This window comes from Dipodomys ordii, unplaced genomic scaffold, assembly GCF_000151885.1.
Source record: "Dipodomys ordii isolate 6190 unplaced genomic scaffold, Dord_2.0 Scaffold73, whole genome shotgun sequence".
Taxonomy (NCBI): Eukaryota; Metazoa; Chordata; class Mammalia; order Rodentia; family Heteromyidae; genus Dipodomys; species Dipodomys ordii.
The window spans coordinates 10,200,966-10,217,434 of record NW_012267289.1 but is presented as its reverse complement, the minus strand read 5'-3'; the positions used below and the strand labels follow the sequence as shown (position 1 = coordinate 10,217,434).

Below are 16,469 nucleotides of genomic sequence, written 5' to 3'. Positions count from 1 at the left end.
AGGTTAGTGCCTATACGATGTGAAGCATTAGCTAGCCACTAAGAGAGCCATATGTAAGATCGCTCTTATGGGAGACATAAACCTGGCCTATTTCTAATCTTTTTAATAAAGAAGATAAATTACACTCTGGAAGAAACCATGGAGTGGCAAGAGGAAAAGGAGGGTACACTTTAAACTGAGCTCTCCATCACTGTTATTGGGAGAGTCATTTTATCTACCTGTTACAATGTCATTACTGTAGAATAAAATGATTAGAATATAAGATTTCTTGTTACATTGCCTCCACAACTAAGAACAGATGATTGTGAGAATGTCATTTTCATATGCATGAAATTACCCAAAGTCTAGTAAATGAATGAAAAGTACATAAAAAGTTCTCAGTTCTGTAATAATAACTAAAAATACAGTTGCTGTACATGAAACTGTCATTTTCTTACAGTTTCAACCATGGCACCTCCTTCCAGGAATTTATCAAATTCCTTTCAGAATTTAAATTTTAAGTTCCCTTTTCAGTTTTAAATTTTATATAAGTGGTTTGTAGCTTTGTAATTTTATAAAGAATATTTTTAATTACCTAAATGTGCTCAAAAATAGACTTTAAAATGGAATTTTTTGTATAATTGAAATGCTTTAAAAATTACTTACTAGTTTTGACTCCAGATAAAACAGACATCCTTGCATATGCCATTGTTCAGCTTGTAAAATTTTTGTGGTCTTCTACCTAAAATCTTACTTTGAATTTCTGTTTTAGTAAAGTAATAATAAGAATGTGTCATTATGGGGCTGGGAAGGTGGCTCAGTGGTAGAACGCTTACCTTGCATGCCTGAGGCCCTGGGTTCAATTCCTCAGCACCACATAAGCAAAAAGTCGGAAGTGGTGCTGTGGCTCAAGTGGTAGAGTGCTAGCTAGCCTTGAGCTGAAGAGCTGAGGGACAGTGCCCAGGCCCAGAGTTCAGGCCCACGACCAGCCCCCCCCCCCAAAAAAAAAGAATGTGTCATTTTTTTGATGGAAACGCATATTTTAGTTTTTGGTGATTAATAAATATTTAGATTATTTTTTGTCTTTTAAGTAATCTTACAAATATTTTTAGACTGCCTAAATATAATCAATTTGTAATTAATGTGTTATCTTTGGTTGCATGGATTACTCTACTTTTAATAGCCTATAAATTGGCAGCCCCACTGTGTTTTGTAAATAGGTAAACATTTGCTTCATTCAACTCATTAAAAAAAAAAAAAAGAAAACTGAAAATTTTTCTGACTTCTCTACCTGAGCAAATAATAGGTGAAAATTTTAAAGGAATGAATGGACAATAAAATTTGTCCATTTGTCTAGGTTTCATATTAGCAGTAGAGTGGAAAATCCTGTATTTGGCTTTGTTTTTGTAGGTTGACTTACGTAAAGTCAACTAATGAGATTACTGGCTTTTGTCTTTTGGATTTGAAATTTTCTTGTGTAATGTAGATCTTATCTAGTTATCTTTATTTGTAATAAAAACTTGTAAAGCAGATGCAAAAGCTATTCATATTTGTTTTAATGAACATTTTAAGGAATTACAGAGAAGTATCCAATCACAATTGATAGTCTCTGAGACTATTAAGTTATATCCACTTTAAACAACCAGATTTTACCATGACTTGCTGTTTTGCTTCAGTAAATTTTTTAAAAGCTGGAATTACAATTTTTCAAAACTGAAAAAGGGTTCTTTGAAAGTGATCTTGTCCCTAACACTGCTCAATCTAAATTTATCTTCAGGGACTACCAAAAATACTAGCTTCAGAAATGTCTTAGATATTTATCTTTTTCCAACATCTTATGATTTTTAAATTCACTTTTTTAAAAAGCATTGCGATAGTTATTTTAATGTACATACGTAGTATTCCACATAAAATGTTTGTATTTTAATATAAACATACAATGCAATTTTATACTTTACAAGGAGATTCTGTACATCAGGGTAACATCTTAAAGTACAGAGTTTTCCTTTTTACTTTATGATTGTGCACTTCTAACTTAACAGAAAAAGAAGACAAAATCCATTTTATTTTATTTTATTTTTTGCCAGTCCTGGAGCTTGAACTCAGGTCCTAGGTGATGTTGCTGAGCTGCTTTTGTTCAAGGCTATCACTGTACCACATGAGCTACAGAGCCACTTCCAGCTTTTTTCTGTTTATGTGGTACTGAGGAATTAAACCCAAGGCTTCATGCATGCTAGACAAGCAATCCACCATAAAGCTACATCCCAGTCCACAAAATCCATTTTTATACATTGAAAACAAACAACTAAAAAGACTTCATTTCCAAAGTACCTTGTTCTATAAAGAGCATGAATATAATGAATAAAGTAGATCCTTCATGGCACATACAATCACAAAAGTAGCTCAGGATGTTGGATTCTGTATCAAGCTTGGCACAGTAAAAGAGAGGCAATGGAAGACCTGAAAATGTCACCTCAGCTACAGTTATAGGGTCTTAAGCCAAGTAGTGTCCAAACTAACAAGACAGAACAATTATAAGTCAGGTTAACAGCTGGTGACTGGCAACCTTGTATTTAGACCTCTAGTAGACTGGTAGAGCTCAGTTACCCTGTTAATGGTTTAAGGAGATGTGGATCCAGTATTGTTTCTATAACTACAAAGCATCAACTATAATGGAAAAACTTGAATTCCCCCTTAGCAATGGCTGTTTTAAGCCAGGTCTCTGGAATAGACAGGGTAAGCCATACTTAAAGGGATCAAGAACTGAGAGACTTGCTATATTATAATGCATTATACTGAAATAAATCATTGAAATAAAATTGTTTCTAATTATTTATGTTTGTCCTAGTCACCAATGCTGAGCCTTAAATGTAAATACCTTTAGGTATTTGGCAATATTTCACATTTATCCTCCTAATGTTATTATTTTTCACTATTTGCTTTTAATATCCTGAAACCCCCTCACTGATTGATTCTTTGCCCCATTCCACTGTCTACTCTGCTTTTTCCTTTTGAGTAACTTCCTTGGTTTAGTCGTAAGCGTTCATTTATATTCCACACAACATCATCCAGTAGCAGAGCTCTTCTATAATTTCTCATCTCTAACTTAAACCTCTGAGGAAGCCTAACTAAAAGGGATGTTCTTTGGGTCTTAAGTATTTAACACTCCCTGTCTTCTTTATCTAAAAATACCCTTTGTTAATTAATGTGCTTCATCTAATGACCCAGTGTCTTGCACTGTAGAAAGAGCAAAAAAAAAAAGTATGCAAAAGGATTTTCCTGGATGATATGTAAATGCTGTGCCTTATAAGGACATGAACATACACAGATTTTGGTATGGTAGGTGGAGATCTGAGGGGGGGGGGGTCTGTGAGGACTAGACACACTCACTAATGTAAGTCCTCCCTAGGGGTCATTTTGTCCCATCTATGCCTAAGCAGATCAAGTGATTCCATAACAACTCAGATTTTCTTTGCTTTCTGTTTCAGCACTTATCACATGATACTAGAATTGCTTATTTTTGCCTTTACTAATTCCTAAATCTATGAAGACTCAGCTGGCTCCTCTTGTTTTCTATTGTATTCTCAAACTTGCATAGTGTCATAACAGAATGAATTAAATGAAGCTTTATTTTCTGACTAGTAGTTGAAGATTTGATGTCTGTAAATTTGTTGAAGGTAGGGTGTGCAGAAGATCCCTAATTAGGATGGCTATTTGTCATCTTTGTGGTGGTATGAAAGCAGCATTTTGTAGATATGGTACTTTGAATTTTGATATTTTTTTAGGCTGGAGGTGCTCTCTTGGAAAGCTGGGCAGTGTCAGTAAGTCACACCTCTTTAGGCACAGGATCATGAAGGTAAACAACCACTACTTTATATTGTACTGTATTGCTCAACCTTAATATACAAAACTTTAGTTCATTAAATGCATTTTTGACTCATAATATTTTTTATATACAAGGGGTTTATCAGGACCTAGTTGCAATGTATGTTGAGCAGCATGTGTTATGCATATCAGTTTCTCATGTTACATGTTTTTTCAGATTTTCAGCTTTTGATTTTTATTCTACCAGTTCACACTAAAGTATTATCTCAGACTTTATTTAATATTTTTATAATGTTCTTGATTGTGTATGACCTATAACCCAGTCTTGCAGAAGCACTCTAATAAATATTGTCATCTCAGATAAACAGTTGCATATTATAACTTAATAGATGGAGATGATTATAGATTTCAAATTTTTGTGATTTGAGAAAGGACTTTATTTTAGCTTTGATTCATTGTTTTCATTCTTATCATTTATCATTATTAAGACCAACACTAGCAAATTGAATCATATATATTTAACTAGATATAAATGTAACCTTGTGGTGACAATACCCATTTTGTTTTCTCCTCTATGAATTAATGGATCTAATTCTAGTACATTTTCTTTTGTGGTGACTGTATGTGTCATCATAATATATAAACATTTGTTAAACTTTTACCGTAGTTCCTTATTGCTAAATGTATTCACTTTAAAAGCTTTCTATAGCAGTCAGATGGTTATATCAAGGGACTTGTTTTAGAGCAAATCCTTTTCTGATATTCTGAAGTTTCCTGTGTGTGCTAATCCTCTTGAGGTTGTTTTTCCTCCTGAAGTAACAACTGGAGGAAATAAAGTTTCCTTTTTGATTATTTTCTTTTCCTAAAGGTCTGGGGATCTTGCTAAGCAAAGAGCTCCATCACTGAGTTTCATGCCCAGCCCTCCTGTTTAGTCATGAGTAGCCCTCCTGTTTAGTCATTACTGTTTCAGAGATTATCCTCAGCTACATTACTAGCAGCTTACAGTTTGTTTCCTTCCTTTTATTCCACTAAATATCTAGATTTACCTTATTCCTAGAGCTCTCTTTTCAAAAGGTTACTGATAGGTTTGCCTCTTCAAGATTTGCCTCTTCAAGATCTAGAGAGTAGATTTTGCCTAGTTTGACAGGTATCAAGATACCTGTGTGTTGAAGAGAAAAAAAGACATTTAATATTTTCCATTGTATTACTTGAGTTAGTTGTCTTTAATCACCTTAATCAGATAGTTTGGGTTTTTATGTATATGTGGTTGTTAACTTCTTGGAGCAATAATGTTTACCAGTCACCCAATACATTTTTTTAAATGTGGATTGCAGCGTGTTGGAGAGCTTGCCAGTTTGTTTTCTGTTCTGCCTCCCTAGTATGCTTCAAGATAAAGAAACTCAGTTGTTGTATAATCATGCCTTCATGTGCACATGGGATTGGTTCCAGGATCCTCAATGCAGTGATAATTAGTCATCTGTATGTTACTACTAACATCTAAATACAATGTCAGTTGCTATATTGCTTATGGAATAATGACCCGCCTCCCCCCAAAATGTCTGTACGCATTTAATACAGACTAGAACAACCTTCCATCTTAGAACTGACAAATCTGTTTTTGCCCTGGAGTCACTAATTAGCAAGATGATATCTGAGTCTCTTTTGTTTCAGTCCTAGAATATGAGTGTGAGCATTGTGCTGATGATAAAAGATTCCTATTTTTCATCAACCATGGTCAGCTGTAGTTTAGTCAATATGGAATCAAACTGCTGGAGATTGAGTCTTACCTTCAGCAAATTTCTCAACCTACATGATCTCAGTGGTTTATATATGAAATGCTGCATCTCTGGAATGGTACTCAAAAGAATCTTTGATATTTATTTCCAGGCTCCCTGTAAGATTTTGATCCAGATACTGGTTGAATTTATTCAGCAGTCACATGGAGATGAAGCCTATACAAATCTTGGGTGGAGAAGGTTAAATTTTCTAGTAGATAATTTTAAATGTGACATATTAGGCAGAAAGGAACATCTTTCTTTATATTCTTAGCAGTGTAAACAGCTTATAAATATATGCCTTTGAAATTGAAGGCATAGAACCAGGCCTTCTAAAAATTCTCTTTTACAAATAGATTATGGGGCTTTTAGTTTGGTTGTTTTAATATTAAGAAAAGATATCTTGCCAGGCACAGGTGTTGCATGTCTGTAATCCTAGCTGCTCAGGAGGCTGAGAATTGAGGATTGTGGTTTGAAGTCAGCAAGGGAAGAAAAGTCCCATAGATTCTTATCCTCCAGTAAGCTAAAAAAAATTTTTTTTTCAGAAGTGGAGCTCTAGCCTTGACAGTACCCAGGCACTGAGTTCAAGCTATGTCCCCCACTCCCAGACCCCACACACATGAAAGAGAAGAGGTCTTGTTATGCTACCTAGGCTAGCCTCAAAATCCTAGTCTCCAGTGGTCCTCACTTAGTCTCCCAAGTAGCGGGGATCAACAGTTATAACCTATATACATGGTAAGATTGGTGTTCTTTGGGCTCACCAAAGTTCCGTATAAGAGGACAGAGGTGTAAAATGAAATCAAACTTTGTTGGTTGGAAGTAACATGAGAAATTTCTATTTTCAGAGAATTTTAGTATAAAATAGAATCTTACCAAATCAACTTGTTTCCATTAATGTAAATAGCACTATGTTCTGTTTTACTCCTGTCTAGTAGCTTTTGGATGGGCAAGAAGAATGGAAGAAAAAAATTGTAGTTTTTACAATGCTGTTGTTTTAAATCTCTGTGTCTTCAGTTTCATTTGTAAAAATGTACTTTCAAAATTGTCTTTGGTTTTGTCAATTTTTGCCTTTAATCCTAAAAGTTTTACAGAAGGACTTCTGAGAGATAAAATTAAATGCTGTTCTATTATTTTTAATGATAGCTTGTTTGTTTTGTGTGTGGTTGGTACTGGGGCTAGACCTCACACTCTCACTTGGCTCTTTCCCTCAAGGCTGAGGCTCTGCCTCTTGAGCCACAGCTCCACTTCCTACTTTCTCTGGTTGATTAGAGATGAGAGGCTCACAGACTCTTTGAACCTTCATCCTCAGACCTCAAGCTCCTGAAAAGTTAGGATTACAGACACCTGGCTTAAAATAATGTTTATCTTGCATGTTTACTTAATAGTAAGTTACTTAAATTTATTGTAAAGTCTTATTTGATACATACGGATTCATGATTATTGTGTCCTTTTAGCAGATTGTTACCTTTTAGCAACAAAAACTATCCTGTGTTGTGTCTGATGCTTTTAATAGGTATAAGATGCTTTCTTCTTTTTGTAATAGTTGCCTTCTACAACTTCTACATCTTTTTAATTTTTTTGGGTCTGGTCATGGGGCCTGAACTCTGGGCCTGGGCGCTGTCCCTCAGCTCTTCAGCTCAAGGCTAACTCTCTACCACTTGAGCCACAGCGCCACTTCCGGCTTTTCTTTCCCTTTTTGTTTATGTGGTGCTGAGGAATTGAACCCAGGGCCTCATGCATGCAAGGCAAGAGCTCTACCACTGAGCCACCTTTCCAGCCCAAAGTTTGGGTTTTTTTTTTCTTAACTGTATTTTTTTTTGTTAGTTGATCTCTTAAGATCTAATTATTTCACATTGTTACTGACATGTTTAATGATTATTGGCACATTTACCTTTGTAAGGTAAATTCAGCTGGGAGATACAGAGAAGACACATCTGGAGAGATCAAATGGGGAGTCTTCATTAGAAAGCTTGACTAAGAGAGTTTTCTACCTTTAAAATACGTCATAACATACATATATTTGATGAACTTTGGAAGATATTTAGAACAAGGGAGAAAAAAAGGTCTTTGTGGTGGACTCAAAGACCAAAGACTTGGTGATCTCAAGACCAGCAGCCCAGAACAGAGTTTTCATAAAGCTTTTAAAAACTACATGCTTGGCAGAAAAGGTCAGATATGTTGATGTTAGGTGAAATGAACCGCAAGATAAGTATTCAAATGTTTTTTACTTTCGTGCGATAGTTTCTAACATATTTATAAGATGATTTCTTTGTTGCTTTGTATGTCCCTCCCTCACAATATAACCCCTGCTTTCACTGTATTTGATGTTGGTATAATTTGTGGAGGCGAAGGGAAAAAGCAAATCGTTTAAATAGGGATACAGGTGGACCCATTGCAATAATGAAATGTACAAGTTGTTATGTAGAAAAAGGAACTTTACAACTTTGGGGGGGAGGTAGGAAGGGACGGGATATGTGAAGGGATAGGAAGGGGGAACAAAGGAGGAAGCAACAATGCTTGATAAGAAATGTACTCATTATCTTGCCCATGTAATTGTAACTCATGAACAGTATTTTCATAATAAAAAATTTAAAAACAAAGCTACATGCTTGGGTTGAGGGGGTACTCAAACCCAACAAAACCCGACCTTATATGGACATACTCCAGGTACAAGCTTAGGTACCAGCAGAACTTTTCCATCTAAGGAAGATACTCCTCAACCTTCCATGTAGGAGTATACTTAGAGGCTACTCAGAAGCAGGTGAATCAAGCCATTTAGGGAGAATCAAAAGAGAATCAGTATTCTCTATGCACAGCTTTCCTAAGGCTGTGACATCTATGTTTCTCTGAAGCCGAGTTCCAGCTCATCTTGAGTTAGGCATCTGCAGCAATTCAATGAATGACCTCTTGCCACCTAGGCTGCTCATGCTCAGCACTGGGCGGAGAACTCCCTCCACAGATCAGGAGGCACCAGGATGGCTGTAAGAAGTTAACAGGATGTATAAAATTGAAGAGCTTCTCACAGGATGCCTTAATTAAAATGCTCGGGAAAAGGATGTAACTAAAATATAATTAACGAGGGCCAAGCCCCCTGGTCAAAGCAGGAACCCTTCAGAACAATCCTTTCAAGATCAACATAAATGAAGCATAGTGGTAATACTTCTCAAATATTTGCATGTTGGGTTTTCAGAAAGCAGACACTGGGCAGAGGTCTGTTGATGGGTAAATGATGAATTTACAGTAACAATTGTAATGAATAAACCAAAATATATATCTATTTGGTACCAGTGGCAAACAGCCTAATAGAAAAAAAGCAAAATATGTGAATAAATGTTTTTAGAACAAGAAAGTCAAAAAGCCAATAATAAAATATTTCAAACTCATAACTAGTAAGAAAGGTGTAAATTAAAATCATATTAGAGTATTCCTTAATACCATAGTTTCTCAACCCAGGTATAGACATTTTGGAGATGGTAATTCGTTGTGGGCTTTCCTGTTTATTACAAAAACCTTGTCCTTTGCCTACCTGATGCTCCCATTCCTGCTGTTGTGGCAGTAAAATTGTGTCTAGGCCTTCAGGTTGAGCCTCTTTTTTATAGAGCTTCCCTAGTGGAAGTGAAGCTTAGGGTTTCATCACTAGTACCACCAAAAATGATTGGAGGGAGATTGGTTGGTTTCCAGCCATTACCAAAATGCCCTGTGAGAATCCAGCTTGACAGTAATTGCCATTTTGCCTCCAGAGACTAGCATAAATCTCCATCCTTTTGTCACTAAAGACAAAAGAGTTAGTCTCCTAAGTGTGTTGTGCTGTCACTGGATTGGTAATTCTTTTTCTGTCTTTTTTTTGTTTTTTGTTTTTTTTGGTCCGGTCATGGAGCCTGAACTCTGGGCCTGGGCGCTGTCCCTCAGCTCTTCAGTTCAAGGCTAGCGCTCTATCACTTGAGCCATAGCGCCACTTCCGGCTTTTTTCTTATGTGGTGCTGAGGAATCGAACCCAGGGCCTCAGGCATGCAAGGCAAGCGCTCTACCATTGAGCCACCTTCCCAGCCCTTTTTCTTTCTTTTTTGAGGAAAGCTAGGTACAATTTGGTTGACAGATAACCAACCCATATATAGCTTAGCATATATAGCTTAGCATATAAACCCTTTTCTCTGCCATGGAGTGTGGAAATCCTTCTCAAGATGCCAGATAAGTTGCTGCCAATAACTACCTAATAAGTTGTATTTTGTAAGCCCCAAATCTATCTACCTTTTGCTGTGATCTCACAATATCTTCCTGTTTTAGTGACTAATGCTTATATCCTAGCTGGGTTTTTCCAAAATAAAAGGATGCAATTGCTTTTTTTCACTAATGGATGATGGGAAAATTGTACTTTCAAGTATTACAACCATGTTAGGAAATATCTTCATTTTTAAGTTAAAATTTTATAAACCTTTTCATTGAACCATTTTATACTATAAGAATCAATTTCAGGAAGAGAGTTAAAGGTAGCAGCTTTCACTGTAAATAGCTATCTTCCTATTTTTCTTGCCTTAATTACTGTGACCTGAGTATTTTTTTAATCTTAATTTTCTTTTTTCTTCTCATTTCAGAACTCTCTTGATAGAGCCCAAGCAGCCAAGAACAAAGGCAATAAATATTTTAAAGCAGGAAAATATGACCAGGCTATTCAATGCTACACTGAGGCTATTAGTTTGTGCCCTACTGAGAAGAATGTCGACCTTTCCACATTTTATCAAAACAGAGCTGCTGCCTTTGAACAGTTGGTATGTGTTCTGGGTTTTTTCCCTTTGTTCCTTTTGTTTCTATTGGTTTACATTAAGTTTCAGCTACTTTAGTCAAATCTAACACTTTAAAAAAATTGCTTTGGAATTGCTGAAGTTTTGCTATTTCCTTTAATTAAACATTTAAAACAAATTATAGTTGTGCTGCCTTCAAATATACACCAAAGTTACATGTATTTTACTTTTTACAAAATGAGATTGTATGGAAGTTTTCTAGTGACCTTAGCCTTAACAGTTTGAGGCTATTCTTGAACTTTTTGTCTCAGCAGTACTTGCATATGCACGGGGAAGAAGACCAAAAAGTATTTTCATTTGCCACCGTATTTTGTACGGCTTTTCACATTAACATAAATAAAATTTGTTTCATTCTTTTAGAAGGCTATATGTAGAGCCATGTTTGTACAGTAGATTTGATGTGTAAGACAATGGGAAAGAAAGTATTATAGGGAAAATAAAATGTGTAATTTCAGGTAAGGAAGAATTTTATATGCTTAAAAAAATAGAAATGTTCTGAAAATGAAATTGGGGAAAGTGAACAAGGGATCAAGTAAGGAAAAACCTTTTAGGCAATGGTTAAAGGATTAAGATTTGAGCTAATATTGTATGTACTTGTGGCATGGGGGTGGAATCCAAGTTCAAAACCTGGACTACATAGCAAGACAAAGTTTTAAGTAGGGGACAAATAAATAATCAAGATTGCTCTCACTCTTCTGTTGAAACTGTATTGGAGAGTCAAGAATGGAGACAAGGAAAACTAAGGATGATTACATTAGCCTAGATAAGACATGAAGGAAAGCCAAAGATCAACAGCTTACTGTTTCGTTGGATGTGAAGTACCAGTTGGTTGAGAAGGAGTGAACCAATTAAGACAGTTAAACTGAGAAAATGTCTCTAATTTATGAGTGTCTAGACTGGGAGAGAGAAATTTGAGAATCTAATTTTAGGTTGTAATCACCTAGAGGTAATGAGAAGAAATGAGCATTTTAGCATATAAAGCTCAGTTAGGGACTGAGAATTCAGCCATGAAAATGGAGGAACAGCCAGTGAGGTAAGTAGAAATCAAGTACAGAACTGTGAAAAGCTGATAATAAAGCACACCTGAGAGTTGAGGTGTAGCTTCATGGAGTCACAGGAGTTTCAAATTTAGAGCAAGAGATGTTACATTTTGAGAATAGCCCAGAAGAAAAGCAGATTGGTTCAGAGAAAGGATAGCTGAAAGAATCTGAAATTATCAGTTGTGGTATGGCCTTATATGAAGGTATGTACCTCCTTGGATTTTAGCAGGAGTGATAAAGAAAATAGTATGAACCCGTTGCCGGTTGAAAAGCTGATTTCTGTTGAACCACTACTATTTTTGATGTGACACTTTTTTTTTAATACTTTGAATTGCAGCAAAAATGGAAAGAGGTGGCACAGGATTGTACAAAGGCTGTTGAACTTAATCCCAAATATGTGAAAGCTCTCTTTAGACGTGCAAAAGCCCACGAGAAGCTAGACAATAAGAAGGAATGTTTAGAAGGTGAGGGTTTTTTTGTGTTTGCCTATGGAAATTACTGGAGGTTTTTTAGTCATTGGTAAATTTATATGGAACGCTGCCTTATGAATACAGAAATCTTTAAAAGTTGAGCCAGGTGCTGGTGGCTCAAGCCTGTAATCCTAGCTACTCAGGAGGCTGAGATTTGAGGATCCTGGTTCAAACCCAGCCTTGACAGAAAACTCCTGTGAGACTTTTTATCTCCAATTAACTACTCAAAAACCAAAAGTGGCACTATAGCTCAAGTGGTAGAGCGCTCTAGCCTTGAGCACAAAGAGGCTCAGGGACAGCACCAGGCCTTGAGTTCAAGCCCACAATTGAACCAAAGAAAATTGTTTTTTTTTCCCCAATTGAGACTTTGTTCTGTAGTTGAAATAGGTGGCACTTAAGTACTACTTCTATTCTCAACTATGGAATTAATGAGAATTAAGATTTGTAGTTTATATACCACATAATTTAAATTTGTCCTTAGTGAATATTAGTATAATTCTGTGATGAAGGAAATTAGAAAAGAAGTTTAAGCAAGCAGAAATATTTATATGTTTCCAATTAATGGCTTATGAACATATAAAGTAGCTTTAAAATGACTTATGAGTGATTTTGCTTTTCAAATTTTCAAGTATTAATTTATATCCAGTTGCAAATTCTATGATCAGTAAAGTAAGTCAATATTTTGAACAGGTGCTCTAAGTGTTTGAGCCTTAAATTGACTAGGACTGCTCCCCAAACTGCAATTAGCATATGCTTTTTTAGCCATAATTATTATTTTTAAAGAGTAACTTTGATTTTGGCTGCTGGGGATCACACCTGAGTTCAAAAGTGCTAAGTACCTTCTGCTGAGCTACATCCTTTGCCCAGGGACACTTTCTCAAAGATAAAAGCTAAATTTTAAGAACCCTGGATTATCAAATGACTACGTTTGAGAACATCTTAGCAACATTTGAGATTTTATGTCTCTTAATTTGTTGTGGATGGAAGGAACAGTTGTTTTAGAAAAGGAAATCCTAAATTCTGAAACAATCCTTAATGTTACTAGAACAATGTTTGACAGAAAGGTGGAGTTCTAGATCAAAGAAATGGGACAAGAGACACTGACTTTGCTATCAGGCAAATCTTAGAGAAATATAATTCCAGGTTGACTTCTATAGTGGAAAAAGGATATGAAATTGTGAGAAACTAAGTTCCGAAAAAGAGGACAGTGATTATTTTGACTAATGCAAATAAAAGGACCACTCATCGATATATCTGTGCTGTAACATCACCAAACAAAAATGGTACTCTGAAGCAGATTTATTTGAAGGTTCAGTGGCAGGTTAGCTTTGGATACAAGGAGACCTATAAATGTAATCCATTTGCTAAGTGCAGTGGTGAACTATTTGGGAGAGTGAGGCTGGAGAGAATCACTTGAGCCCAGGATTTTAATGCCAGCCTAGGGAATCTCACAAGACCCCCATCTCAAAAAGAAAAAAAAAAGTAGATAGGAGAAGCCATATTGTTTTGATTTCCTTAGGGTTACTAATCAAAAGAGAATATTCCTCATTTTGCTATCTATGGAATGTTAGAGCAGTGAAAAAACATTAGAAATTGTGTAGTACAAGCACGTTCATGAGTCAGGGAGAAACCCTTAGTGAGTTTTTGAGCTTTGATTTATATCATAAAATATATAAAAATAAAAGGTATTGACAACCAGTTTATAGAAGATGAAACATCCTGACAAGGCTGTGAATTTAGTTTGGCTTTCTGTAGTTATGCCATTTGATGTTGCTGATTATCTTTGCAATAATTTCAAACTTAATCTTTTTTCACCATTTCTAGATGTCACTGCTGTGTGTATATTAGAAGGGTTCCAAAATCAGCAAAGCATGCTATTAGCTGATAAAGTACTTAAACTTCTTGGAAAAGAGAAAGCCAAAGAAAAATATAAGGTAAGTTATTACTTGTTGTATAGTACAGTATATATCATTAAAAGTGTAGTTTCTTAGGCCAGTTGAATTGAAAAGAGTGCTTAATTTAACAACTGAGAATTAGAACTGGATTTTCCTATAATCTTGTGACACCAGAGCATATCCTTTTCAATAAAAAGGTTATGCCAAGTACTGTGCTTAGAGAATATAGAAAAATATGCCAGCCCCTGTTCTATATCATTAGCTTTTGAAGGAATACTATATAAATTTGGAATTTAAGATACTTCTGACAGTTTAATTCAATAGTTCTAAAACAAAGCTCCATGCTGAAAGGATAGGTATAAAGACAAAACATAATCCTTTCCTCAGAATTAAAATTTATTGGAAGACATTTAGTATAAAAGTCTTGATATGGTTAGGTATTGAAGGGAGACTATCACATTACTCAGATTCATTGCTAAATTGGTTCCCTTTTGCTTTACAGCTGACTTGCTTTTTTCTTAAATTGATCTTAATAATCTTCACTCCCTCCTCTTCCTCCTTCTCCCTCCTCCTCCCCATTTTCCCTGTATCTGTTAGCAGAGTTAACAGTACTACAAGGTTTTAATGTATTAAAATGTATTATGAAGCTCTAAGAGGAATATAACTGTAATGAGCATTTCATAAGATGTATGTTCCTCAAAAATACTTGGTAAAACATCTTTTTACAGTCCCATAAATTGAGACTTTAAGGAATCTTTTTTTTTTTTTTTTTTTTGGTCCATAATGGGGCTTGAACTCAGTGTCTGGGTGTTATCCCTAAGCTTTTCCGCTTAAAGCTAATGCTCTATCACTTTGAGCCACAGTTCCACTTTACTTTTCTGGTGGTTAATTGGAGATAAGAGTTTCATGGACTTTCCTTGGGCTGGCTTCAACCTATGGTCCTCAGATCTCAGCTTCCTGAGTCAGACTAGGATTTACAGGCATGAGAATCAGCACCCAGACTCTATAAGGAATCTTAAATTAAGTAATAAGGCATTTGTACTACAATGTAGTAAGAAATTATATTCTGTGGGGTAAAACATCACTTTCCACATCTATTTTGATCAATTTAAACTTGATTAAATTTCAGAACCGTGAACCTCTGATGCCATCCCCACAGTTTATCAAATCTTACTTCAGTTCTTTCACGGATGATATAATTTCTCAACCCATGCTTAAAGGAGAGAAGTCTGATGAAGATAAAGACAAGGAGGGAGAAGCTTTAGAAGTAAAAGAAAAGTAAGTATGCCAAGCATGGTGTGTACTTTAAATTACCACTTTCTGTGTATGGAATGTGTCTGTTCCTTCCTTGGTGACTGCAGTGTGGTATCCCAGAAGGATTCCTGTTGAGTCAAGTGGTTAACTATTTAAATAGAAGCACTAATGTAAACTATTATACAGACTAACATTCAAATACGGGAATGCTGTTAATTCCTTCAAGATTTCTGCTTGCCTAACAAAATGCTATTCTTTCAACTTCTTAAACTTCATCCTGTAGAAAGCTGAACTTGAAAGCACAAGATACTGTGTTTATAGCTAGAGATGTAGTTAAAAGATTTTGATTGGCACAGCTTTTCTTTAAAATCACTTGCCAGTTTTCTCTATACCAAATATAACAACTGACATAAAATTTTAATTCAGTTTACATTATCTTATTTAGATTCTTCTTGATTTAGATTGCAGTTATATCCTGCTAAATATATTGCAAGTGGAAACTACTAAGTAAAAAATGTTCGCTATATCTAACCTACTGAGCATTATAGCTTAGCAATATTATGCTGTAGGATAGAGGTTGTTCAGCCCAAGATATGGTTGAGTTTTTTTTTTTTGGTCGGCCGTGGGGCTTGAACTCTGGGCCTGGGCACTGTCTGTCCCTAAGCTCTTCAGCTCAAGGTTAGCACTCTACCACTTGAGCCATTGAGCCACTTCATGGTGGTTTTTTGGAGTCTCACAGACTTTCCTGCCCAGGCGGGCTTTGAGCCATGATCCTCAGATCTCAGCCTCCTGAGTAGCTAGGATTTCAGGCATGAGCCACAGGAGCATGGTGATGTGGTTGAAATTTGAAATAGTTTCTTTTTTTGCTTGTTTTTGTGCTGGGGCTTGAACTCCTGCTTAGTTTGCATTCTTTGCTTAGCTTTTCCACTCAAGATGATGCTCCTAACATTTGAGCCACATCTCCTTTTTGGGGGGAGAGGGGTAGAGAAGAGGGTAGTTAATTGGAGATCAGTGTTGTAGTTTTGTCAGCCCAGGTTGGCTTCTGACTATGATTGTCTTCTTAGCCTTCTGAGTAGCTAGGATTTTAGGCATGAGCCACTAGTACCAGCCTGAAGTATAGTTTCTACTAAAGTATATAACTTTCACACCATTTTAAAGTAACAAACATAAATTGAAGAACATATGTATTTGGAAGATGAATTTCCAGTAACAGTCATGATCTTAGAAGAATATTAAACTTACTACATATGAACTTTCTTTTCAAATATTATTATTACGGTGTTGTACAGAGGGGTTACCATTTTGTAAGTCAGATAGATAATCAATACATTTCTTTTTGGACAGTGTCACCTTTTCTTTCACTTTCCTCTAGTTTACCCATCCATCCCCACCCACAATTTACTGAACTTCTTTTTTTTTTTTTTTGTCGGTT

The 16,469-nt window shown here is 35.8% G+C and overlaps 1 protein-coding gene across 1 annotated transcript in view; it reads left to right on the top strand.

The window, feature by feature from the left end:
- Tomm70a (translocase of outer mitochondrial membrane 70 homolog A (S. cerevisiae)) overlaps nt 1-16,469 on the top strand; it is a 29,197-nt gene that overhangs the window by 1,680 nt on the left and 11,048 nt on the right. The window contains exons 2-5 of the mRNA XM_013024171.1: nt 10,172-10,345; nt 11,756-11,882; nt 13,713-13,822; nt 14,913-15,061. Coding sequence (XP_012879625.1) covers nt 10,172-10,345; nt 11,756-11,882; nt 13,713-13,822; nt 14,913-15,061 — 560 coding nt within the window. The remainder of the gene's footprint in view (nt 1-10,171; nt 10,346-11,755; nt 11,883-13,712; nt 13,823-14,912; nt 15,062-16,469) is intronic.